This window comes from Mauremys mutica, chromosome 3 (assembly GCF_020497125.1).
Source record: "Mauremys mutica isolate MM-2020 ecotype Southern chromosome 3, ASM2049712v1, whole genome shotgun sequence".
NCBI lineage: Eukaryota > Metazoa > Chordata > Testudines > Geoemydidae > Mauremys > Mauremys mutica.
This window is the reverse complement of record NC_059074.1, coordinates 27,876,791-27,904,304: the sequence shown is the minus strand read 5'-3', so window position 1 is coordinate 27,904,304 and position 27,514 is coordinate 27,876,791. Positions and strand designations below refer to the sequence as shown.

The following is a 27,514-nucleotide window of genomic DNA, read 5'->3' as shown; positions in this document are numbered from 1 at the left end:
AGAATATCAATTTAAATTAATATATTTGGATGTTTTTCTAAGTTTTTTCAAATATATTGATTTAAATTACAACAGAGAATACCAAGTGGTCAGTGCTCATTTTATATTTTTCATTACAAATATTTGCACTGTAAAAAAGATGAAATTGTATGAGGTGAATTAATTAAAAATACCAGTACTATAGTGCAATCTCTTTAGTGTGAAAGTACAACTTAAAAATGTACAATGATTTTTTTTACATAACTGCACTCAAACAAAACCTTAATGTAAAACTTTAAAGCCTACAAGTCCACTCAGTCTTACTTCATGTTCAGCCAATAGCTAAGACAAACAAGTTTGGCTACATTTATGTGAGATGCTGCTGCCCACTTCTTATTTATGTTAAAGACGTAATGATGCATTAGTTTACTAATATTTTCAGAGCTCTTGCTCTGAAATGGTGAAACAAAAGAAATAATAATGGAGTCATCCTTTATATCATATTTTGTGTTGTCGAAAGGGCACAAAGAATATAGGATTTGTTCTTGTATTTTAGAAAGCCAAAGAGAAATAAAATTATAATAAACTTAAAATGTGTCTTTTTAATACACCACTATTTTGGGTATTTTGTTTTCTTGGGTTTTTAATTTTTTGTAATATAAGCATTCCATCCACCTTTAAATTGATTAAAATCAAGCTTTGAAGTTATTGCTTAAATTCACACATCTCTAAAGAATTCAGAGTGCTTTAATACTCGGTTATTTCTGGATAACTAAATGAGACTATCTCACAAGTAGTGTTGTTCATCCCGTTCATCTACACAGTCCCTCCTGGGTACTTTCAGTAATATTACATTACACGCATGCAGTGGCTTTCATCGTAAAGGACAACAGAGCATTCACAAACTACATGCATGCAGTACAACAATATTGGAAAAACAGACACCTTGAATGTCAGACAAGCAGAAAAATAGTACATAGCAGAGTACATTACAGTGGAGAGAGGAGCAATTAAACACTTGCAGCTGAGGAAATCTTTTCTTATGGAGTACTTCTTTATCATGTGTTTGAAGACCCTTCTCTTTGAGAACACTTGCATCATAACCAGACCAGTACATTAAAAATGTATGTTAAAAAAACAAGCAAACAAAAACTAGTCAGCAGCACCTATAATCAAGGAAGAGCAGAAAGTCTATGGGCAATGTTACTCTCTAGATCTAACTTACCTGGAAAGCATTTAACCTATACTGATGTGTACTATAGAAACTTAAAATAAATAGTGAAGACATAAATTCAAGTGAATGTACTATGAATTTTACAACTATACCAATTATTTATTATGGAGCAATATTTAATGTAGTTTCTGAAACTTTTTTCCCCTCCCCACAGGCTGCAGAAACTGGGAGTGGAAAGACTGGTGTAAGTAAACAGGTTTAATTTGAGTATGTAGACGAGAGTGAGTGAGAGTCCAGTTTTCAACTGGAACACCTGGTTGAAAAGGCACCCTGGCTGCTCCAGTCAGCACTGCCAACTGGGCCGTTAAAAGTCTGGTCAACAGTGCTGCAGCGCTAAGGCTCTGCGTGCTGCCCCTGCTCCAAGCACTGGCTCCGCAATCCCATTGGCTGGTTCCTGGCCAATGGGAGCTGGGGGAGCAGTGCCTGTGGGCAAGAGCGGTGCGTAGAGCCTCCTGCCCAACGCCCTCCCCACCCCCAGCTTAGGACCCAGACCTGCTGGCTGTTTCACGAGCCCATGCCATGGTGGTGCCAGGACAGGCACCCTTAACTTCTCATTTCTGGCCCCATCCCGGAGCCTGAACCCCCAGTAGAGCCCTCACCCCACCCCCTTCTGCACTCCAACCCTCTGCTCCAGCCCAGTGAAAGTGAGGGAGGGTGGGGGAGAGCGAGCCACCAAGGGAGGAGGGATGTAGTGGGTGTGGCCTAAGAAAGGGGCAGGGCCTTGGGGAAGGGGCGGGGCTAGGGTGTTCAGCTTTGTTCAACTAGAAAGGTGGCAACCCTATTGTAGACTAATACAATTCAGATGTGAGAGGTGTCTTGGTGTGTTGCTGTGTTTTGTTTACTTAAGAATTTAACATTTCTATTAACAAATACAACGGTTTACAGCTAGACTAGACAACTTTGATTTTTTTTAAACACAAGGATTGGAAGATCATAACACTTGACTTTTATGCATAATTTATTTTTTGTGGCTTAACATTTGATGTATTTCTTCAGTATCAAAAGAGCTCTGTATTTTTAGGCTTTCAGCATCCCAGTTATCCAGATTGTTTATGAAACACTTAAGGACCAGCAGGAAGGCAAAAAGGGGAAAACAACTATCAAAACTGGTGGGGCAGGTAAGTCTGTTCACTTAACTACATAATTCTTGTGGCATTTGAAATGTTGAAACTGAATATACTTCATTCTATTTCTTAAGTCGTGTTTTAGTTAAAATACAGATTAAAAAAAAAAAGAATTTGGGCATTTATTTAACCAAGTCCAACTATACTATGTTATACAAAATGTAGAGATTTGTAGGAACTGTCACAATGTGTTTGTTGCAACAGTTTTCAATCTCCAATTACGATTTGAGCTCCAGTTGCACTAGGGACAGTTCAAATGCGTTGGGGGGAAAAAATGGTACTGCTTGAACCACCTTAATGCATGTGGAAAGGACTTGTAGACCTAATTGCCATGGAATTTTGTTTTTAAACTTATTTGTTTTTAATGGCTAACTTAAACCTGCAAAATACAAGATCCCTTTTTATTTTAGTATGTGTACAAACTCTTCACAAATAGATTTGTGTGTATGCAGAATGAAATCAGAAACTTGACTTGTTACAGCTGTGTTTCTGAAAGATACACTGGAATATAAATAAAATACCACCGACTGGAATAGTACTTTAGCCAATACAAGATACCTGAAAAGTGAATACTTAGCGTACACAGCAACAGCATTCAAAATTCCTTGTTATGTTTTAAGAGTATTTTCTGTATGACCAAAACATGACAAAAAGCCAGGAGGTTTGTAAGATCTGGGCCTAACAGTTCAAAAACTTAGTCTCTGACCTGAAATGCAGTAAGACCATGTACCACAATATCATATTTACCTTGTAGATTTTTAATACTAGCTGTACTGACTGACCTTATTGGTGTTGTGTGTGGTTTTGTTTTAAATAGTGCTCAACAAATGGCAGATGAACCCATACGATAGAGGATCAGCTTTTGGTAAGTTGTCGTCTTAATGCTGTAAGAGTGAGTAACAAATATTAAATTGTAAAATGCAGTCTGTAAATAGAGGTATTCACTGGTTTTGAATGTAACTGGAAATAAAGATGCAGGCCTCGGTCTTTTAACTAGTGTAAATAATTTACTGATTTCAGTGGACTGCTTAAGGGCTCCAGGGTTCTGACCAAAATCTGTAACTGCTGTTTGGTATCAGCTGCAGGACATGGAGTGGGGCATGTTTCTGAGTATTGTATGGGTTTATTTTTTATTTTATTTTTTTTTGTTACTCAAATTTTACTTTTAATATTTAAACTTGTAACATAGACTCCTTTTTCTCAAAAACAGATTTACAGAAAGAGCAGGTTGGATATGGTGCATGGGAAACCTTCAAAATTTATAATTTAATCTGAAGTGCTTCATTTTAGACACACACAATTGAAACTGTTAATATACATACCAATTCAGCAATATTAAGGGGAAACTAATGAAGATCCAATAGTTTGTGAAATGTGGACCAACAATACAATATTGTCTTTCTAGTCCTGGAGTGGTATTAATAAAATAAAAACCGTTTAAAAAGTTTAGGCTGCCTATCCTTGAGAGGGTGATTTTTCCATGATGAAGGAAGATGTTAAATCTTCCTCTGAAATCAGGATGACGTAGATCCCTTCAGTATATCAATTTTTATATCAGTGATGGCTGAGAACTAATTTTTAATAAGGTAGTAAGTTCATTATCAAGACCAAGGAGGCAGAGTTTAGCACAAAGGGCTTTAAGGCAGGTGGTGCTTATGAAATGTGAGTACAACGGTTGCCCACGTTGGATCTACCATATGGCAAATCCAATGGATGAGTTATAAGTAGTGAACATGATCCTTGGATGCATAAGCAGGTGAATATCAAGTAAGAGTATGGAGATATCTTCTCTGATTATGGCATTAGGGATATCGTTACCGGCATACTGTGTCCTGTTCTGGTTTTCACACTTCAAAAAATGATGTTGGAAAAGCTGGCAAGGGTTCAGCTAAGAAAGACGAGAATTCTTAGGGGTTTGGAATCATGCCTGTGGTGAAAAACGTTTTGTTTTGTTTTATACCAAAGAGAAGGTTAAGAGGAGCTGTGATCAGTCAATAAGGTTTATAAGTACATGATTTCTGATAGTGTATTTCTCTGTTTAATCTGGCAAAAAAACAAAGGCACAGCATAATGACTTCCAGTGCTTGGAAGATTAATCTCGACACATTCAGACTAGAAATAAGGAGAAAAATTTTAACAGCAAGAGTAATTAACCATTGATAAAACTTGCCTAGGAGTATGGTGGATTCTCCAGCATTTGAATCCTTTTTGTCAAGACTAGGGCCTGGTCTACACTAAAAAATTAAGTTGGTTTAACTACATTGCTCAGGAGTGTGAACAATCCCCACTCCTGAGCAGCATAGTTAGACTGACATAATCGAAGTGTAAACTACACAAGTTTGATGGAAGAATTCTTCCTAACTTCCACCTCTGAGGGAGGTGGATTACTTACACTGAGAAGCAAATCCCTCCTATTGGCAAAGGTAGTCTCTCTGCTGCAGCACAGCTGTAGCATTTTAAGTGTAATAGACATACCTTGGATATCTTTCTAGGTAACTTCTGTTTGAACTATGGCATATTATGGACTTAATGTGGCGATTACTGGCTGAATTTCTCTGGCCTGTTATGCCAGAGGTCAGACTAGATGATCATAATTGTAACAGCAATTATAATTTACTCTTGTTGAAGATTTAAGTGTTAAAGCAATGTTAAGATACACTCCTATCCATAGCATTTCTCCACATGAGTTTTTCATATAAGGCTGAATCAAGTTTCTGTCTCTACTCTAAAATGTTTAAGTTCATTGTTTTTTGTCTTGTTCAGCAATTGGATCAGATGGTCTGTGTTGCCAAAGCAGAGAGGTAAAGGAATGGCATGGATGCAGAGCAACTAAAGGAGTGACTAAAGGTAGCTATACAATGATTAAATATGCATTTTGAAAACAATTTGAGTTTCTGAAACATGAGTATCTTTGACTTTCTACCTTGTCGACTATCCTCAGTTTAAGTTGGTTGCGTTCAGAATAGTCACTATGAGCCAATGTACATTGACCCAGATCCATAGTCTTAAACAGATTGAAGACCTTAAGAAGAAATGTACTTTTGCATATTCAAGTTCAGTTTTACTAATTATCTTACCAAAAAATCCTTCAGTCTTCCTCTTGAAGTAATCAAGCTGAACTGCTTTGATGAAACTGACATTTAAAAGTTGTATGTCTTTTTTTTTAAATGATTTATTTATTTATTTTAGGAAAATACTATTATGAAGTATCCTGTCATGACCAGGGCTTGTGCAGAATTGGGTGGTCCACTATGCAGGCTTCATTGGATTTGGGTGAGTTTTCGTCATAAAATAGAAAATTCTGAAGTTCAGCTGGTCTACAGGAGTTGGTGTCACAGAGGGCATATAATCTCCTGCTCCAGTCTTCCAGAGAACAAGTAGAGGGGACATTGCATTGGAGGATTGTGGGGATTGCATTGGAGGGAGAGCAAGCCCATGTATGTGCAGCTCTTTTCATCCAAATACTGCTAAGCAGGCAGGAAGAGATCTGCCTGTAGAGGGGATACACTCTCTAATTTTCTGTTTCTATTTTCATAGTTTATTAACATGTAGATGAGTAGAGACTGAAAAAAAGTCAGCATGCTATCTTAGAGATGGTGTTCGAGAGTGCACCAAGGCAATGAAAATTGTTTAAGAGCAGGCGGTGTTCCCTTGCATGATGGCAATCCAAACAGTTGAGTCTGACATGGTTTGAGATGGTAGTGAGAAAGGATCTGTGACCTGCAACCTGAACAGTAATAATTATATTGTTTAACTTGAATTTAGGCACTGACAAATTTGGCTTTGGCTATGGTGGAACTGGAAAGAAGTCACACAACAAACAGTTTGACAGTTATGGTGAGGTAAGTTTCAATCATTAAGTGGCTAGAAATGTTATTTCTAGTAAATAACAGCATCCGTTTTAGAAATTAAAATATTTGTGTTAGCCAGGTACTGTACGATGTGTATAATATAGATTTGCTGCTTTAAAAACCAGGCATTGAATTAGCACAAATCTGGAATTTTTATGTTGTTTGCACAAACATACTGACCAACATGCCTACATCTTAAAACTTACAGCTATGTATAGAGTGAAAAAATAGTCTCATCTCCTGGACTTATTTCTGGGGCTTTTCTTTCTATTGTCATCACTGGCCTCTATGCAACTGACCTACTTATGGGTATTAACCACCACAATGAGGACCTTGTATTGCATTGAGCAGTAATTAAGGAATTTGTTTCACATTACCTTATTGCTTCACTTACTGCACCCTTTTTGTCACACTATACCAATACAATGAAGTCAGTCAGACCTAAACCTTTTACATCTTAGGGTACGTCTACACTACGGGATTATTCCGAATTTACATAAACCGGTTTAACAAAACAGATTGTATAAAATCGAGTGTGCGCGGCCACACTAAACACATTAAATCGGTGGTGTGCGTCCACGGTCCGAGGCTAGCGTCGATTTCTGGAGCATTGCACTGTGGGTAGCTATTCCGTAGCTATCCCATAGTTCCCGCAGCCTCCCCCGCCCCTTGGAATTTCCAGGTTGAGATCCCAGTGCCTGATGCGGCAAAAATCATTGTCGCGGGTGGTTCTGGGTAAATGTCGTCAGTCACTCCTTCCACTGGGAAAGCAACGGCAGACAAGCATTTCGTGCCTTTTTTTCCCTGGATTGCCCTGGCAGATGCCATAGCATGGCAATCATGGAGCCTGTTTAGCCTTTTGTGACTGTCACCATATGTGTACTAGATGCCTCTCACAGAGGCGATTCAGCAGCGCTACACAGCAGCATGCTTTTGCTTTTGCATGATAGCAGAGATGGTTGCCAGCCATATTGTACCATCTACCATACCATAAATTGGTAATAAGATGATCGTGGCTACCAGTCCTTTTGCACTGCACCATTTGCTGCTGTCATAAGTGCCCCTGGCTGAGATCAGCCAGGGGCGCAAAAGCCAAAATTGGGAATGACTCCCTGAGTCAATCCCTCCTTTTTAGTATCTAAAAATAGAATCAGTCCTGCCTAGAATATGGGCAAGTGTACTAGAGAACCACTGTATCATAGAACCAGAGAGTATAGCTGCTCTGTGTCAGATCCTGCAGAAATTATGAGCTGTATGCTATTCACAGGGGGTGCTCCTGCAACAACCCCACCTGTTGATTCCGTTCTTCCCCCAGCCTTCCTGGGCTACCGTAGCATTGTCCCCCCACTTGTGTGATGAAGTAATAAAGAATGCAGGAATAAGACACAGTGACTTGTTAGTGAGATATGAGTGGAAGGCAGCCTCCAGCTGCTATGATAGTCCAGACAGGACAGTAAGGAGTGTGGAGGAGAGGAGCCCAGCATCCCTCTGCTAGTCCAGGGGCAATTGAATCTTTTCTTTACACATGAAGGGTGGGGGCTGATGGAGCTCAGCCCCCTGTTGCTATGATGACGATGGTTATCAGCCATACTGTACCATCTACCACGAAAAATTAGGACCAGGCGCCCTTGATTGACCTTACCGATGCTAGTCAGCATGGTTACCAGTCCTTTTGCACTGCCCCATGTGCCAATAGGCTGATGATGACGGATACCAGTCATATTGTACCATCAGCCGTCCATGGCGTGGGGGGAGCAAGGATGTTGGTGTTGAGTGCTGCACCATCGCGTCTATCTGCAGCATTCAGTAAAGATAGGGTGACATGTAAAAGAGTCAAGAGAGGATTGTTTTCCCTTTCACTTCTGGGGGTGGGTGGGGGGGTGCGTAAATTGCCTAGCTATGCCCTGACCCACCGCGGACACTGTTTTTGACCCTAGAAGCATTTGGAGCTCAGCCAAGAATGCAAATGCTTTTCAGAGACTGCAGGAACTGTGGGATAGCTTGAGTCCTCCAGTCCATGAGCGTCCATTTGATTCTTTGGCTTTCCGTTACGCTTGTCACGCAGCAGTGCGCTGAGTCCCTGCTATAGCATCTGTCTGGAGATTTTTTAAAAATGATTTTGAATTTCGTCTTCTGTAACGGAGCGCTGATAGAACAGATTTGCCTGCCCTTACAGCGATCACGTCCGCATCGTCCATTCGGGAGCTCTTTCTTTATTTTGATTTTTAACTGCATCACCACACGTGCTGATCGGAGCTCCACGCTGGGCAAACAGGAAATATTCAAAAGTTCGTGGGGCTTTTCCTGTCTACCTGGCCACTGCATCCGAGTCCAGATTGCTGTCCAGAGCGGTCAGTGGTGAACTGTGGGATACCGCCCGGAGGCCAATACCGTTGATCTGCGGCCACACTAACCCTAATCCGATATGGTAATACCGATATTAGCGCTACTCCTCTCGTTAGGGAGGAGTACAGAAACCGGTTTAAAGAGCCCTTTATACCGATATAAAGGGCCTCTTAGTGTGGACGGGTGTGGCGTTAAATCGGTTTTACGCTCCTAAAACCGGTTTAAACGCCTAGTGTAGACCAGGCCTTAACTGTTCAGTTGAGAATTGTTTGTTTCCCATTAAAACTGGTCTTTCCTTTTTCCTGTTTCTGTTCAAACCTTTTTGAAATTGTAGTTAGGCATGTAAACTTCTGAAGTTATCTGAATTCCTCTGACACAATTTATATGAATCTAGGTAGCTCAGCAGAAACCCAATTTTAATAATTATCTTTAATATTATTGGTGAACTGTCCAAAGCTTATGCTTTGCAGCTGTTGAAAAAAATATAATTTCTGATTACTAAAATTGAAGTACTTTATAATAACCCAAGGGTGATTGAAGAGGTGCTACATAAACATCTTTCAAAAATATTTAAGTGCAATCTCTTGTTTGTGTCTGTATAAGTTGGCATGTACGTAGGCTTGCATGTTTGTCATAAACTGAGATTGCTTGTCTAATCCATATTTAGTGCACTTCCACTCAGACTTGAATCTAATCAAAACATATTTTTGGTTTTATGAACAAACTAATTATGTGAAATCAAACTTTCTTGTAATAAGTATTTTAAGATGCCAATTTTGTCTGTTTAAACACACGTCTTTTTAAGACAAGTGTGCACTGTTCAGAGAAGAGCGGGGATTTTTTGTTTGTTTTTAAATCAAATGTAAAATTGTATCTGCTTTTGAAGCTGTTTGGGTCAGAAACTATGAAGATTATTATTATTTTCTTTTTAACGTAACTACTCTTCATCAGTTTGTTCTGTTCTCAATCTGTCTTCCATTGTAGGAATTCACTATGCATGATACAGTTGGGTGCTATCTGGATATAGACAAAGGGCAGATCAAGTTCTCCAAAACTGGTAAGTGCTGATTTTTTATTTTATTTTTTTATTTTTTTTCTCTTCCTTTTGACAATCTAACTGAACATTTCACTCTAATTGTGTTTACATGTATTATGTTCTCAGGGAAAGACCTTGGCATTGCATTTGAAATCCCACCACATATAAAGAGCCAAGCACTCTTTGCAGCCTGTGTTCTGAAGGTAACTTACAAATCTGTCACAAATATATATAAATAAAACATGTGAGAATTGTTCCAGTCCAGTTTTAAATATAAAATATTAATCATATTCCATAACTACTCTTTCCATAAGATTTTTATATATTCTTGCCTCAGTTACTATCTCCACCTAGTAGCGGGGATAGCTCAGTGGTTTGAGCATTGGCCTGCTAAACCCAGGGTTGTGAGTTCAATCCTTAAGGGGGCCACTTAGGGATCTGGGGCAAAAATTGGTCCTGCTAGTGAAGGCAGGGGGCTGGACTTGATGACCTTTCAAGATCCCTTCCAGTTCTAGGAGGTTGGTATATCTCCTATTATTATTATTTATTACCTCATTGGCCACCCCGCCCCTTGCATCTTTTCTGTCAGCAATGTGCTGGTGAAGTTTCCTCTCATGGAAATGGAGTACTGGGTGGAAGGGTTAGGGTTTTGACTTTCCTCAGATTCAGTAAACAAATTAGTATAAGTTTGCATTTTTTTGCAATGTTAAAGTTTAAACGTTTAATTGTCTCAGCACTACTGTCTTGTTCACCCACTCTCTAACACAATTCAGTAAGTTAACAGTTAAAAGAATAGCCAGAAATGCTAGTGTATAATGTGGGTGAGAAAATTTTGCGAAGAACCTTAACTCTTTCCTTTTAAATTCTCAACCCTAATGTTACAACAGTGCATTAGTCTAGCATTCTCTACTGACTTATTAAATAAGTTTTATAATAATTGAAAGCACTTATACAATGCCTGTCTAATGTATGAAGTCCCTTCAGTGGAACTTTTTAGGGCAAAGACTGAATCATATCTTTAATCTATTGATGCAGTACTACTCGATGAGTCGGGTCTGGCTAAAATATTGAAGTTCACGGGGGGCCTAAATCATAGTTTTAAAATTGGAGACATTGATTCAGAAGAGAACCAATATCTTAAACACCCCACAAGTAAGAGCAGGAAGTAAACAAATGAATCCAAACGATCCATCAGATAATTTATGTTCAACTTTGTTTACAACTCACTTTTGAGGAGACATGTTTTTAAAAGACGAAAAAGCTTTACTATGTTACTATAAGCTTATTGCTGATTCCCACAGAAAATTTTTATGGAAGTGTTAATAAAGATGGTGTATATATCTAGAATCAATGTCTGAAATGTTTTGTGAAACTTATTTATTTATTTCAGAATGCTGAATTGAAATTCAATTTCGGTGAAGAAGACTTTAAGTTTCCACCAAAGGATGGATTTATTGCTCTTTGCAAAGCTCCTGATGGAAATGTTCTGAAATCACAGCACACAGGTATGTTTTGGGGTGGGATTAATATTAGAATTCCTCACTGATAGGCAGGAGACTAAATGGGATTTTTCAGAAGGGCTTTGAATTGGCCTAATTGTGCCAATTAAAGACACTTGATGCTTGACCATTGACTTCAGTTGGAGCAGAATTAGGTTAACATAGAACACTTTTGCAAATCTCATCCTTAGTCTTAACTCTGTATCGTCTAATACTTAATGTGAAGTTGGCATTTTTAGCTATTTAGTCTATGCATATCCAACTTCTAATTTACAGGAATTCAACTTAATTATAAAAGGACACCCACTTCAAGAATTAGCAGTTTTCCATTAAAGGATGAGCAGTGAATGGCTCATGCTGTATGAGTAATATGAACACTAGTCTGGGCCTAATTTGTTTTTGAGTGGGCAGTTACACTTTTTTCAGTTCAAAATGTACATCTGGAGGTGAACTCAACTAGCCGCAAATGAGTAAAGTTGTTTGCCATAGCAATGATTTTTGTTTTAATGGAGTAAATAACTCCTTTAAAAGGTGCATTCTCAAGATTTTTTTTTTTTTTAAACTGGGGAAGTCTGGAAAATTATTTCTAATAATGAATTTAAAGATGCGAAATTTAACTTTCTCTCAATTGCAAATCTTTTCTTCTCTAGGAAATGCACAAGTGTCTCAAACAAAGAACCTTCCTAATGCTCCAAAAGCATTAATTGTGGAACCATCCAGAGAGTTAGCAGAACAAACTTTGAACAACGTAAAACAATTCAAAAAATACGTTGATAATCCTAAATTAAGGTAACATCTCTTCCAATGTTATCTGCAGTCCAGGTAACATTCCAGTTACTTTTGGCCTGTATGGATGATGTCATAGGTTATATGGTTTCGGGTCAGCCTTAAGATTCATGTGCACCCCAGATGAAGCAGATGGAGACTGGTGCAGATTGTAGAGAGGAAATTAGGGGGCAAGTTGCAGCATCAAGGCTAGATTATCAAACAGTTGATATTTGTTTAGGCCATCTCTACCTGATGTGGTGTGTGTTTGGGGTTTTACTTCAGGTTGTCAAATGTATATCTAATGCTCCCTTAAGTTTGAAAAATGGAAGAAAGAAAACAAGTAATCACAGTATCATAGAACTTTAGGGCTAGAAAGGACCTCAAGGTCAAGTCCAACTTCCTGCTCTGAGGCAGGACCAAGTATACTTAGGGTATGTCTACACTACGGGATTATTCCGAATTTACATAAACCGGTTTTGTAAAACAGATTGTATAAAGTCGAGTGCAAGCGGCCACACTAAGCACATTAATTCGGCGGTGTGCGTCCATGTACCGAGGCTAGCCTCGATTTCCGGAGCGTTGCACTGTGGGTAGCTATCCCGTAGCTATCCCATAGTTCCTGCAGTCTCCCCCGCCCATTGGAATTCTGGGTTGAGATCCCAATGCAAAAACAGTGTCACGGGTGATTCTGGGTAAATGTCGTCACTCAATCCTTCCTCCGTGAAAGCAACAGCAGACAATCATTTCGCGCCCTTTTTCCCTGGATTGCCCTGGCAGACGCCATAGCATGGCAACCATGGAGCCTGTTTTGCCTTTTGTCACTGTCACCATATGTGTACTGGATGCTGCTGACAGATGCGGTACTGCAGTGCTACACAGCAGCATTCATTTGCCTTTGCAAGGTAGCAGAGACGGTTACCATCCCTATTGCACCGTCAGCCATGCCATTGTAAATTGGCGATGAGATGACGGTTATCATTCTGTACCGTCTGCTGCTGTCATGGGTGCTCCTGGCTGGCCTCGCTGAGGTCAGCCGGGGGCGCATGGACAAAAATGGGAATGACTCCCCGGGTCATTCCCTTCTTTGTTTTGTCTAAAAATAGTCAGTCCAGCCTAGAATATGGGGCAAGTGTACTAGAGAACCAGAAAGCACAGCCACTCCATGTCAGAGCCCCAGAGATCCTGCAGAAATGATGAGCTGCATGCCATTCTAGAGGGTGCCCCTGCAACCACCCCCCCATTGCTTCCCTTCTCCCCCAACCCTCCTGGGTTACCGTGGCAGTGTCCCCCCATTTGTGTGATGAAGTAATAACGAATGTAGGAATAAGAAACGCTGACTTTTAGTGAGATAAAATGAGGGGGAGGAAGCCTCCAGCTGCTATGATAGTCTAGGCAGTACAGAATCTTTTCTTTAGACATGAAAGGGTGGGGGAGAGGGGCTGATGGAGCTCAGCCTCCAGTTGCTATGATGAAGACGGTTACCAGCCATTCTGTACTATCTGCCGGGAATGACCGGGAGTCATTCCCATTTTTACCCAGGCGCTCCCGGCTGACCTCACCAAGGCCAGCCAGGAGCACTCACGGGCTGATGACAACGATGGATAGTAGTCATATTGTACCGTCTGCCACTGGGAAGGGGATGCTGGTGTTCAGCGCTGCAGCACCCCGTCTACCAGCAGCATGCAGTAGACATAGGGTGACATTGAAAAAAGACGAGAAACGTTTTTTTCCCTTTTCTTTGGGGGGGTGGGGGGAGTGTAAATTGACGACGTATACCCTGAAACACCCGGGAAAATGTTTTTGACCCTTCAGGCACTGGGAGCTCAGCCAAGAATGCAAATGCTTTTCGGAGACTGCAGGGACTGTGGGATAGCTGGAGTCCTCAGTACCCCCTCCCTCCCTCCATGAGCGTCCATTTGATTCTTTGGCTTTCCGTTACGCTTGTCACGCAGCGCTACGCTGAGTCCCTGCTGTGGACTCTGTCTATCATAGCCAGGAGATTTTTTCAAAGGCTTTTTGTCATTTCGTCTTCTGTAACGGAGCTCTGATAGAACAGATTTGTCTCCCCATACAACGATCAGATCCAGTATCTCCTGTACGGTCCATGCTGGAGCTCTTTTCGGATTTGGGACTGCATCGCCACCCGTGCTAATCAGAGCTCCATGCTGGGCAAACAGGAAATGAAATTCAAAAGTTCACGGGGCTTTCCCTGTCTACCTGACCAGTGCATCCAAGTTCAGATCGCTTTCCAGAGCGGTCACATTGGTGCACTGTGGGATACCGCCTGGAGGCCAATACCGTCGATTTGCGGCCACACTAACCCTAATCCGACATGGCAATACTGATTTCAGCGCTACTCCTCTCGTCGGGGAGGAGTACAGAAATCGGTTTAAAGAGCCCTTTATATCGATATAAAGGGCCTCGTTGTGTGGACGGGTGCAGAGTTAAATCGGTTTAACACTGCTAAATTCGGTTTAAACGCGTAGTGTAGACCAGGCCTTAGAGACTATCGCTAAGAGCTGTGTTCATACTTCTTCTCACTGCAGACTAAGGGTATGGCTACACTTGCAAGTGTACAGTGCTGCCGCGAGGGCGCTCCCACAGCAGCGCTTTGAAGTGTGTGTGGGGTCGCAGCGCCGGGAGAGAGCTCTCCCAGCGCTGCACGTACTCCACCTCCCCGCGGGGAGTAGCTTACAGCACTGGGAGCCGCGCTCCCAGCACCGGGGCGCTGTTTACACTGGCGCTTTACAGCGCTGTAACTTGCTGCGCTCAGGGGGGTGTTTTTTCACACCCCTGAGCGAGAAAGTTGCAGCGTTGTAAAGCGCCAGTGTGGCCAAGGCCTAAAGCAAAGTAGGCATTAAGTACCTCAGCCTTTTTAATGCCATCAATTATTAGCTCTCCTTGTTTTGCTTTCGCAGGTTGTTATAGTACCATTACACATGAACTAGTACAATAGACCTATGTTTCTTTTGCTCTAGTGGGACCAGAGCAAAGTCTCTTGGTTTGTATGTGGATGCTCATTGTGCTGGTGTTGTGGTTTTAAGTAGTTTTTTACCTACAAAATATTTTGATCAAATGATGAAGAAACATTAGAAATCTCAAGACTACAATTAAGTTCTTTCTTTTTAAATGTAGAGCTATAAGATTTGATTAGTATGTATAGCTCACTGCATTCATAATGATGCATTTGTTTCCTAACTTCTGAGAACATAGTTTAACATGCTATAAAAAGTTATATAGTGTACATTTAATCTTGTACATCTCTCTCTTGTAATTTCACATTTTTTTCCCCCAACATTTTTGCTACTGTTTGAAATTCATGCTCCTGGAATTCAACAAAATGATTCACATTCTGGTCTTAAATATGTGTATTGTAGGCCACAATTTTGTCCAGTGCTGCTATTTTTCTTGATGCTTTGTTTTAAACATACTAACTTGTTTTAAACAATCAATCTCTTTCAATGTATGCAGTGTTACAGCTGTCTTGGTCCCAGGATATTAGAGAGGCAAGGTAGGTAAGGTAATATCTTTTTATTGGACCAACTTCTGTTGGTGAGAGAGACAAGCTTTCAAGCTCACACAGAGGTGAAGAGGAGCTCTGTAATCTCCTTAAACACAGTTCTCTAGCGTGAAGTATGTCTAGATAATGGTGTACAGAATACCAGGCCAGCTGGTTGATTACTCTTTTGTATATGCAAAGGTCTACAGGCTGGAGAATAAGATGTCTATAACATACAAATATAAACATTTCAAAAACTTGGTTTGTTTCTTTTCTTTTCTATTTTAGGGAGCTCCTAATTATTGGTGGTGTTGCTGCAAGAGATCAGCTTTCCATTCTGGAAAACGGTGTAAGTTGTGTTCTTATCACTAACTGAAAATTTTTATAGTTGTGGTGTTCCACAGCCCAAATTCCCTGACAATGTTGCACTCCGTATAGCTTCTGTACATCTGATCAAATGAAATGAGTGGTATGTTGTCCAACTACTGTGGTATTCTAGTGTTTATGTCCCTTCAGACAGAGAAATTGATCAAATTAAGCCAGGTAAGGCAAATAGCTTTTAATTTGTAGTAAGCCTGTTAACTTTGGTCATTCAGTTCTGAAAAGCTCTTTTTCTCTAAAATCCTAAGAAAATTCATAGTTGTAGCTGTGTACCCAATATCTAAATGTGTGTACTACTTTTCAGGAATTGCATTCTTTCTCTAGATTAGTTTGGAAACTGCATCTATTGTGTTTTCACAAAAACAATCCTAATTTGTCATTTTCTCCTCCTCCTCCTCCAAAACAGGGGAAATAAGAAGGACATGTGAGGAAAGGTTTCATTAGATAAGCTTTGCTGTCATGCTGCTGTTGTTGTACTACCTATGTAGGCCATGGTAATGCTGGCTTACTGTAACACTAAATAGCATTTTGCTTTGGGCATTGAGACACATGGGCCTGAAAAGTTAGAGCCTTAATTCGGTGTCTGGAAACTGCAGTATTAAGCCTGGCGGGTGGGAGAGAATACAAACCTTTATGTTCTGTAAGAAAAGCTGGTGCATTGATCAGTAAGGTAATTCATAGACCAAGATAGAATCGTATCACCTCCAGCCTTAATCCTGTCAGGTCTCCTAAGTTAAGTGTCATCCTTCTTGTCAGGGATACATTTAGGGAAAATACAGGCACTGAAGGAAATGATTATTTTCTTTCTGACTTGGATCAGAACCTGCGCCCCAGCATGGTATTCAGTAGCACAGTGTTTAAGGTACCATCTTTCAGATGAGTTGTAAAAAAACAAGGTCCTAAGCACATACAGTAATTAACAGTCCTATAGCACTGTCGTTATTGGTATCCTAAAGATATTTTAATCTTTACTATGCTCTACCTGCTTTATACGTTTAGTGGAAACTGTCGTTTTCATCTCTTCAAACATAAGAGATTTGCAAATTAGAATCCTCTCTCCGGTGCATACTAATAGATAAATGTCTAACATTTTGTTTGCCTATATGTTCCCTGCAGTCTATTATTCATTTTCAGTCTTAAGCTTTTGTTTAGTGTGTCTGTGCCAACCTGCTACTGGTTGACCCCAGAAGTGACTGCAATTCTTGATTTTTGCGGGTGGGGGGACAAATCCCATATGTATCTGTAAAATGCATTAGAGTACATTTGGCTTTGTGCCTAGAGATAACAGCCTCATTCATTACTCCACCCTGATTCATCCCCTGAACACCACCCATCCTGCTCACTAAACAAGGCTAGGGTCCTGTGGAAAAAATAGTGTGTAATCATATAATGCATACATACCAGGGGGGCAAATACGGTTGCACAGGCAGCCTGAATGCTGGCTTTTCCTGGCATTTGGGTACTTGACTTTGCAACCTTTATATTAATAGAAATTCCATTTTTTCAGTTTGTTTAAAATCCACCTGAAGAGAGAGAGAGGAGAAAAAAAAAAAAAGGGTTTGAACCCTTAGAGGCCACAGCAGACCTTCTCCGCTTAAGCAAATGGAGGAACTGGTAGCAGAAGTAGACTGTTATCCTCTAGTGTAGATCAGCCCCTAGAGGGGGATGCAATGTATATTTTATGAATGGGTTTCACAGGTACTTGCTGACAGAGGAGTGTAGAGACTGAACATTCTTGGGTTCAATTTCAGGCTCTAGGGGAGTGTGCTCTATTGGCTATAGAGCATTCTGTCTTAGTGCTATCATCTGGCTCCACATCCCCTCAACTCCTGTCCAAGCCCCATTCCCCCATATTACACTCATCAGCATTCAAACAGGTGCTTTCTCCTCCTTTTCCTTGCTGCCTGTGCACTATCATTGAGAGCACAATAGAAATGGTTTCCCTGCTTTCAGTTCCTGAGCCCCAAATAGCACCAGCTGATGCAAGGAGCAATTGTAAGGAAAGCCCTGCTTGGATGAAGTATGTTCAGCTATCCATGGATAGCATGGATACAGTATGTCTGACTGGTGTCTATAGGAGCATTTTGGTGTGTAGATGAATCTTCAGTGAAGTTAGCTGCCAAGCTCTAACAAGTCTCTACAAAGCATGTGTTAACTGAGGTGGGGCGGGGTTCTAAGGGGGTTTTGTTTTTTGGCTTGGCCAAACGTTAGCTATATATTTTTAGAGGAATGGCAAAAATCACCTCACTGACCACAAAGGTGATTCTCCTCCCTCGCCCTTGCAAAATATCAAATCTCTGCATCAATGGGTAGAGGACTTGGAGCTTTTCAATTAGATGACTGGAAGTTTGTGGTGGTGGGGAAGGGGGATTGTTAAATGTGGGCAGTACCACTTACTTTCATCAACCTTGTTGTCTGAAACAGCTAAACCATTGTAGCTGATTGGTTCACACTGAATATCTTTGGAACATGATAGTGGGAATGACAAATTTCAGCTGATACTATTAAAGGTTGGCAAAGTTTTATAAGCAACTGAAAACTGGGTCTTTTAGTGGAAAGGGTTGTGCTACTTTAATTAATCACGACACTTGGCTCTGCATGCAATTTCCTAAATTTAGTGTTCATGTTAAATTTTGACTTGCTAAATGTACTTAAAAACTGTTTTATATTTCATAGGTGGACATCGTTGTGGGAACCCCTGGAAGATTGGATGATTTGGTGTCAACTGGAAAGCTTAGCTTATCTCAAGTTAGATTCCTGGTTCTTGATGAAGCTGTAAGTAAAGAAAATAACTAATATTGTTTGTAAGAACAAAACTTTGGCAATTTGATTTACTGTTAGTTGAAGTTTTCATTGCCCTAGAGTTAAAGCAATTATGTATTTAAATGCATTAGTGACAGTTCAATATCCTTGTGTTTCAGGGTTTGTTATCCTAGTTAGTGTTTTGTAAATGCAGCATGCTCAATTCCTGCACTTGCATTGCATCCAAGGTGTGGACTGAGTTAGTCGTCTCCCTGAAATAGGGAGACTATGAGTGGTCACAAGGCTTTCAAAAAGCTTCACCTTCAGAAAAACTTAAATGGCTACTCTAAAGAAAAAAAGTCATTTCACCTTGTAACAGAGGAATCTTGCATGGAAGTAGCAGCCTCAAAGGCAGAATTTTGAATGTACAAAGCCCTTGGGTAGAAGCTGGTATCACAAAATTTGATGTTGTAATATAATTTAATGCCAAATACCAAAAAAGTACTATGGAAAAATACCTAATTTACTAACTTTGAAAATACTACCTAGGCTGAGTTTATACAACCGCAGTCACAACCGTCGCACTTATGACTTTAGTTCATCTTCTAAATCTAGCTTGGACACTAATTTGGGTTTTTTTTGCGGTGGGTTTTAGGTATTGATTAAAATAAACTAGTTTTTCCTACTTGTTGACTTATTTTCTTCCCCAAAACCTGTTGTTTTTTTTTAATTCAGCTTTTGGAATTGTGTGGGCTATTCTGAACTTCTGCTCTACTCAAAAAGCTACAGTGGTGCTATTTCAGGTTTTCTAGTTCAGTTTATTTAAGTAGAGTAAACTTTAAAGTGCAGCAGCTGGTCTGGAGGGTTTGTTTTCGTCCACCCACTTTCATTTTATTCAGGATCCAGTTTAAATAAATTGGAGTTTTAGGATTTTTCCCTTTTGGTAATGCTTTCCCAGCCAGACTAGCCCATCTAGCCAGACGAGGATTTTTGTTTTTTTTTTAAAAAGAGCATCAAAGTCTATAACCTAATATTTGTCTAATTGAGTAGATTAACAAAAGGTGGTGTAGCTTCTCTTTTTTTTGATACCCAATGTAGGATGGCCTCCTTCTCCAAGGTTATTCAGACTTCATAAACAGAATCCATGGTCAGATTCCTCAGATAACTTCAGATGGAAAAAGACTGCAGGTATAATGCTCTCTTTATTGTAATCAGCAATCATTTTTAACACGTTAAACTGTTATGTTCAACAGCTTGTATCAGTGTGATGCACTTTTTTCTTTTATGGGGTAGTTAATACTTTTCTGTTCACTTTCTCTTTTTTATTTGTTTCAGTGTTTTGTTAGCAAGTTTTTGGGCTGAACACAGGGGTACCTGGGTATAGCTTAATAGCCTGTGATATACTGGCCTACAACTCTCTGAATCTACCTTCCACCACAAGTGGTTACCTACTGTTATATTTTTCTAACAATAGTTTTTATAGATGACTGTCTGCTAATTAAAGGTATAACATGGGATTTTATTTAGAAAGTCAGCAATTTCCTGAAATTACTATTTCTCCTTCTTAGTGTTTACAGAAGATACTCCTTGGGTTTAATCTGCTGGTCTTTCATGGCCTCCATTGTTGGGCTGAAATGGTTGGCTATCTTGAGTAATTTTAAGATGCTAGTTTTTGAACTGAACCAAAAAATGAAGAGCAAAACATACATTTTTACATTATATTTATATTTTAATATACTCTTACTAAAGGTCAGCTTTCTTTCAATTTGAAAAGAAAACATTTGTAGGCTAGAAACTACCTAGAATGCCATTAAGAGCTGTGTACTTCCTGATTATGAAAAAAGTGCATGACGACGACCACCACCACTAGAACTACAGTCTGCTACTTGGTTCTAGGTGTAACTCAAATTAGGAGTGTGATGAACAACTTTCATAATCTGCAGTATTATTGTAGGCATTTTGATATGAAAATTATACTTGGAACAGATACATGACAACCCTGAAGTCCACATTCAGAAATCTGTAAAATTGTAAAGTACCCATGTGATTAACAATTCCTCAGATATATTCTATTTCATCTCTGCTCTGTGTTGCCTCTTCTTCAGCTGCCAATAATCTCCTTGACCAGGAATGACTGGGCAGCTGATTTTAGAGAACAATGGAGTAATTATTTGACTTGGCCAGAAAGACCTTCATAGGGCTGGTTTCCATCAGTCTATAGTGTCAGAAATAGGGAGGCAAAAAATTCTCTGCATGACACCACACAACTGTCACCAACCTACAAGACCCTTCCAGACTTTATTCTCTCCACTTAAACTCTTGACCAGTAAGAGTCACCTGCTGTGGTGTTTGTGGCTTTGGTAAAACTTCTTGCCATAAAATGTTTGTATTTTTCTTAAGGTTATTGTGTGTTCTGCAACTCTACATTCTTTTGATGTGAAGAAACTGGCTGAGAAGATCATGCATTTCCCCACTTGGGTTGACTTAAAAGGAGAGGATTCTGTCCCAGAAACTGTGCACCACGTTGTTGTTCCTGTGAATCCCAAAAATGACAAACAATGGGAAAGGCTTGGCAAAAATCATATCAGGGTAAGTGGTTTGTAATTGCCTATTAGACCACAGTAGATGTAACTTAATTTGAAAAAACAACACTCTTTTGCTTTCTGGTTACACAGTGACTTAAACTGCTAGAACCTGAACTTGGTCCCATATGGGACCAACAGGCACTGTAGCCTGTTGAAATGGCTGCATCTATCTGAATATAAAATTTGGCATATTGATTGTAGTGTGAAGTCCATGTTGTCAACGTAATATTGCTGATCTAATAAAACTCCAATTCTGCAAGACTCTTGCAATTGAAGTGCCTGACCCAAATAGAAATCTGGATGAGAGACCTGATTGCCAGCAAACTTTAATGAGTTTGAGTTGCAGAGGACAGCATTATACCTTTTTTTTTTGCTGTAATGTTCCATAGTCCCAGACATGTGGCCTATATTATCTTTAATCTGTGACTGGTCAGAAGTCTGTAAATAAGCCTTTCTAATGTAGACCTTGCTGTGGTGGTCTATGCCCTTATTGAGTCGAACTACCCTAATGGGCTTTACAAATGGAGATTGGCAACTGCAATGTCAGTTTTGGCTGATTAATTCCAGACTTTTGTTTCAGATGGACCAGTTTTGTCTGGCTAAATTAAGCATATAGACTTTTTTCTTTAATTTCTTGCTCTTAAAATTCCATCAAATGAATAGGTTTAAGTAGTTAATCCTTAAATTTCAAATAAGGACAGGGGTGTAGTCCTGAATGGGCAACCACCAGAATACTTCTGACAACATGACCTTACACGCATGCTGTACGGGAGGTTGACATTTTGCTCTACCAAATGACATCCTCTGTGTGTGTGAGAGAGGATGATATCACGCTATGGAGGCTGCCATTTTAAGAACAAAATGACATCCCTCATGCAGCAAAAATGCTGGCATGCCGTTCTGGTGCAATCCATCCCCCACTGCAGCACAGAATTAGGAGTACAGAATTAGGAGTAGGTTTCTCTTCTGTGAGATGTGGACAACTGACCTTATTCCCTGCTACCCTAAACAAAATAATTAGATGCAGTGATCACTCTGATCTTATAGCCTCAGAACAGGAGCCTAGGAACTCTATTTTCCAGCTCCACCACCCGAAGTTCTTGGTAGCTTGTGTGTCTCTAGTCTGCCCTCCAACTGAGGGCTTTAACTGGGGAGCTTGCACTTTCTTAGATCTACTGGCATTTATTTGTGCTTGAGGAGGCCTTATGTTTCTTTGGCAAGAGAGCAGATATCTTCCTTGACATTTACCTTCAAGTACCTTCATACTTCACAGTGCCTCTGCCTGCAGTTATTGGCTAATCTGGGGAAGGGAAAACTATTTTTCTTGCCCAGGGTTGGATTTCAAGTTTCATAAAGACTCATTTTCCCTGATAAACATCTCACTATCCTTAACCCCACAAGGAGGATGGATAAACCCCAGCATTTCCAGCCAGAGACAAATTTTGCTCTTTGCAAAACCATTTCAAGGTGAGATTGCCAAACCAGCCTGGCTTCTCCAAGACTTGTTTGCAGTTTTGAATTAGGATAAGTTCTTATCAGATATCTTTATTGAGTTGAGGGTAAAGTACTTAGTTACTTAAAAACTCACTGAGATTTTAGATCATTCTGTAGCCAAAATAGGGATATAGAATGTTGTGGGTCTTAAACTAACCACCGGAGGGAGTCCATGCATTTGTCAGTGTAGCTGAAACTTGCTTTTAAAGGTAATTCTCTAAATTTACCTAGGGTTTTTTTTTTTTCCTCAACTTCTTGTTTGGCTTTTTCAGAAAAAATCATTTTAGAAAACAAGGATTTTCCCTTTTGCCCACACATTTCTCCATAACTAGCATACTTTATATACTTTTTTGAATACGTTTATACAAACCCCGTGTTAGGGTGCTTATTCTTTCACTCTCTCATTTTCCTGGTCCTTCGGGTATTGTTGCTCTCTGTTCATGCAAGAAGTCTGAAGGTGCAAACAATTTGATGTTTGTTGGGGTGAACTTCCAGAAAGCATGATTCCTGTTTCCTTCCTCAGTGTCCTCTTCCCAGCTCTGACACCACAGAGCTTTGCCTATGTCCCTGTTCCCATTCCCCACCTTAGCAAAACATGATTCCAATTTCCCACCCACCACCACTTCCTGCTTTACTATCTAGTCTGCCATCATACTTGAGTTCTGCTTAGCTATACTTGAACCAATCATTTTTCTGATATTTAACTAACCAATCCTAACATATTGTAACATGTTTATCTAACCAATTATATCCACCACCTTCATTGGTTTCACCCAACAAAATTAATTATACAGCAGACAGAAACAATCACAGAACCAGAGACCATGCAAATAATAGCAAAGTGGAAACTATAATGATAAAACAATACAGAAGTGAGGATTTCACAACTACATCTATAAAGACATAAGGGTTTCCCAGCTGTATCTATTGCTAAGTGAGTTCTTGCCAAACAGAAAACTATCAAACTAAATTTCCTTTTACATCTTCTAGGCTCTTCCTTTAGTGGGGAGGGATAGCTCAGTGGTTTGAGCATTCGCCTGCTAAACCCAGGGTTGTGAGTTCAATCCTTGAGAGGACCACTTAGGGATCTGGGGCAAAAATCAGTACTTGGTCCTGCTAGTGAAGGCAGGGGGCTGGACTTGATGACCTTTCAAGGTCCCTTCCAGTTCTAGGAGATAGGTATATCTCCTATTATTATTATTTATTATTCCCTTTATCTGGAGGTGATAGATCGGATCACCTTTTTAACAGCCCAAAACTGCCTTATTTCAGTTTGACTGAGGATGTGACCATTCGCTTCCCAGCTTATGGCTGCCCCTGCTGTTTAGCCAAAGGCCTTAGCCTAAGAACAAGGCCTTAGACTATTATAGTGAGAGAAGGCCTATAAACAGGCAGACTGATTTTTTTTTTTATTATCTTTGTTTTGTACCTCTGTAACTAGTTAAGTGATAAGAATAAACCTAAATTCTTAAAGTATAGGCCTTTGCAGACAGGCCTGAATATCTATATCCTAATACTCCATAAAAATAAATACTTGGCAATGGTAAATATAAACTGTTGCTCTTGTGTAGCTGGTCATGGTGGGGATTTTTTTTTTTTTCTGCCTTGGCTAGAATTAATGTGACTCTTAGACCTGGTCTACACTACGAGTTTATTTCGAACTTAGCAGTGTTAAACCGAATTAACCCTGCACCTGTCCACACAACGAACCTCTTTACTTTGATATAAAGGGCTCTTAATATCGATATCTGTACTCCTCCCTGACGAGGGGAGTAGCGCTGAAATCGGTATTGCCATTTCAAATTAGGGTTAGTGTGGCCGCAATTTGACGATATTGGCCTCTGGAAGCTATCCCACAGTGCACCGTTGTGACCGCTCTGGACCGCAATCTGAACTCGGATGCACTGGCCAGGTAAACAGGAAAAGCCCCACAAACTTTTGAATTTCATTTCCTGTTTGCCCAGCGTGGAGCGCTGATCAGCGCAGGTGACCATGCACTCCCAGAATCAAAAAAGAGCTCCAGCATGGACCGTACGGGAGATACTGAATCTCATCTCTGTATGGGGAAATGAATCTGTTCTATCAGAACTCCGTTCCAATAGATGAAATGCCAAAACATTTGAAAAAATCTCCAAGGCTATAATGGACAGAGGCCACAACAGGGACTCAACACAGTGCTGCGTGAAACTTAAGGAGCCGAGACAAGCGTACCAGAAAGCCAAAGAATGAAATGGACGCTCATGGAGGGAGGGATGACTGATGACTGTAGCTATCCCACAGTTCCCGCACTCTCCGAAAACCATTTCGGAGCCTGAAGAGTCAAAAACATTGTCGCAGGTGGTTCAGGGTATATATCGTTGTTGTCGTGCCCCCGTCCCCTCTTCTCCCTCCCTCCCCCTGCCCCCCCCCCCCTGCGAAAGCAAAGTCGGGGGAAAAAATCCTTCTCGCCTTTTTTTCAATGTAACTGTATGTCTACTGGATGCTGCTGGCAGACGCGGTGCTACACAGAAGTATCCCCTTCCCTTCCCTTGCAGACGGTACAGTAGGACGTATAGCCATCATCGTCCCGTGAGTGCTCCGTGAGTCCTCAGTGAGGTCGGCCAGGGGTGCCTGGGCAAAAATGGGAATGACTCACAGGTCTTTCTCTTCTTTAAGTTTTGTCTAATGGAGATTCACTCTTGCCTGGAATATTCTAGCATCTGGAGGCTGCCCTCCCCTCCCCACTTTGATCTCTGCTTGCAGAGATAGTAAAGTCAGTGTTGTTAATGCATTCTTTATTACTTCATCACACACATGGGGGGATAACTGTCACAGTAGCCCAGGAGGGAAGCAATGGGTGGCGTTGTTGCAGGGGCACCCCCTAGAATGGCATGCAGCTCATCATTTCTGCGGGATGTCTGGGGCTCTGACCCAGAGAGGCCGTTTGTCTCTCTAGTTCTTTAGTAGGCTTGCCTGATATTCTAGGCAGGACTGACTCTCCATTAGACAAAACTTAAAGAAGGGAATGACCTGGGGAGTCATTCCCATTTTTGTTCATGCGCCTCCTGACCGACCTCACCAAGGCCGGCCAGGAGCACCCATGACAGCAGCAGATGGTACAGTGTGACTGGTAACCGTCATTGTCACCTTGCAAGGCAGCAGACAGTACAGTAGGGCTGGTAACTATCTCTGCTAACTTGCAAAGGCAAGGGGATGCTGCTGTGTAGCGCTGCAGTACCGCGTCTGTTAGCAACATCCAGTAGACATACAGTGACAGTGGAAAAAAGGCTGAACGGGCTCCATGGTTGCCATGCTATGGCGTCTGCCCAGACAATCCAGGGAAAAGGGCGCACAATGATTGTCTGCTGTTGCTTTCACAAAGGGAGGATTGTCTGAGGACATTTATCCATAACCACCCGTGACAAATTTTTGGCCCCATCAGGCATTGGGATCTCAACCCAGAATTCCAATGGGCGGGGGAGACTGCAGGAACTATGGGATAGCTACCCACAGTGCAACATTCCAAAAGTCGATGCACACCGCCGAATTAATGTGCTTAGTGCGGCCGCGTGCACTCGACTTTATACAATGTTTCCAAATATCGGTTTCTGTAAAATCGGAATAATCCCGTAGTGTAGACATACCCTTAGTATTCAGCTTTCAAGAGAGTTGCTTTAGTAACCAATGTGGACTAGCTTACCTCTCTACTTACTACTGCCTTCTATAGTTGAGTATTTTCTCCTGATGGGCTTTGTTCTGCTTTAAAAATAAACAGCTGTTTTTGACAATTAGCTTTCTTGTGGTTTTTGTTGACTTTGAATTTTACTTTTCCCCCCCAAGTACTTAATTACAAAAAAAGTAAATATTTAAATCCTGAATCAGCTAAATTTGTAACTCTCTCTTCCTCAAAATACTGTAGTTTCCCTTTCAGCAGTCACAGAGAAGCAATGTAGGTTAGCGAAAGGAGCATGAAACGAAGTCAAGAACATGAGAATTTTAATTCCTGCCATGCAGTTGATTTGCTCTGTGCTCTTGGACTAGGTAAACTGAAACAGAGAGAGAAATCAATATCTATAAAATAAGCATTGACTTTGAGAACTTGGAATGAAAAATTCTGTAGTGTGCATTACACACTTAAAAAAACAAAAACACTAAATTTCCCCAAATTCAAACTACTTTTGGCCTAGAGATAGGAAAATTCATCTGAAAACTTAGTGGAAAAAAATTCACTTCAGATTAAGTTGATAGCAGTTAGGGTTGCCAGTTTTGGTTGGACATATTCCTGGAGGTTTCATCACATGACACAATCTTTAATGAAAGATTGATCTTTAATTCCTGGAGATTCCAGCACAATCCTGGAGGGTTGGCAACTAATAGCAATACTCCCATTGATTCTGTTGGGACAAGAACTTCACCTTTGGTGCTTGCTAATGTTAGATAAGGCCTTTGGAGCAATGGTTGTCTTAATGTGTCATAGAACGCCAAGTAGATTGTTGGTGCTTAATAAATTAAATGCAAATAGCAAACTATTGATGAGATTGATGCTACTTTTGTATACTATTGTAGTTATGAAGGCACTGCTATAATTAACCTTTTTTTTTTTTTCCCCTTTCTAGACTGATGAGGTACATGCAAAAGATAATACAAGGCCTGGTGTTAACAGTCCAGGTAATTGAACTTACCCTGCAGTCTTAACAACATTTGGTATCAGAGCAGTGGCTTTTGAAATAGTATTCTTTAGAACAGTGGAGGGCAAACTATGGTCCATGGGCCAAATCCAGCTGGTCAGGGCTTTCAATCCAGCTCCCTGCCTGCCATGGCCCTGCGCCGCTCCCAGATGCGGTCGGCACCACATCCTTGCAGCCCCTGGGGAAGGGGGTGGGGCAGAGGGCTCCGTGCGCTGCCCTTGCCTGCAGGCACCATCCTCTGCAGTTCCAACTGGCCAGGAATGGGGAACTGCAGCCAGTGTGAGCTTTGGGGATAATACCTGCAGGCGA

The 27,514-nt window shown here is 40.7% G+C and overlaps 1 protein-coding gene across 1 annotated transcript in view; it reads left to right on the top strand.

Moving 5' to 3' along the window:
- The window catches only part of DDX1 (DEAD-box helicase 1), a 42,071-nt gene that overhangs the window by 5,433 nt on the left and 9,124 nt on the right, over nt 1-27,514 (top strand). The window contains exons 4-18 of the mRNA XM_045011254.1: nt 1,368-1,397; nt 2,235-2,331; nt 3,155-3,202; nt 5,101-5,184; nt 5,527-5,610; nt 6,103-6,179; nt 9,519-9,591; nt 9,697-9,773; nt 10,961-11,075; nt 11,720-11,858; nt 15,625-15,685; nt 18,394-18,492; nt 19,558-19,647; nt 20,860-21,048; nt 27,134-27,185. Of these exons, the coding sequence (XP_044867189.1) occupies nt 1,368-1,397; nt 2,235-2,331; nt 3,155-3,202; nt 5,101-5,184; nt 5,527-5,610; nt 6,103-6,179; nt 9,519-9,591; nt 9,697-9,773; nt 10,961-11,075; nt 11,720-11,858; nt 15,625-15,685; nt 18,394-18,492; nt 19,558-19,647; nt 20,860-21,048; nt 27,134-27,185 (1,315 nt within the window). The remainder of the gene's footprint in view (nt 1-1,367; nt 1,398-2,234; nt 2,332-3,154; nt 3,203-5,100; nt 5,185-5,526; nt 5,611-6,102; nt 6,180-9,518; nt 9,592-9,696; nt 9,774-10,960; nt 11,076-11,719; nt 11,859-15,624; nt 15,686-18,393; nt 18,493-19,557; nt 19,648-20,859; nt 21,049-27,133; nt 27,186-27,514) is intronic.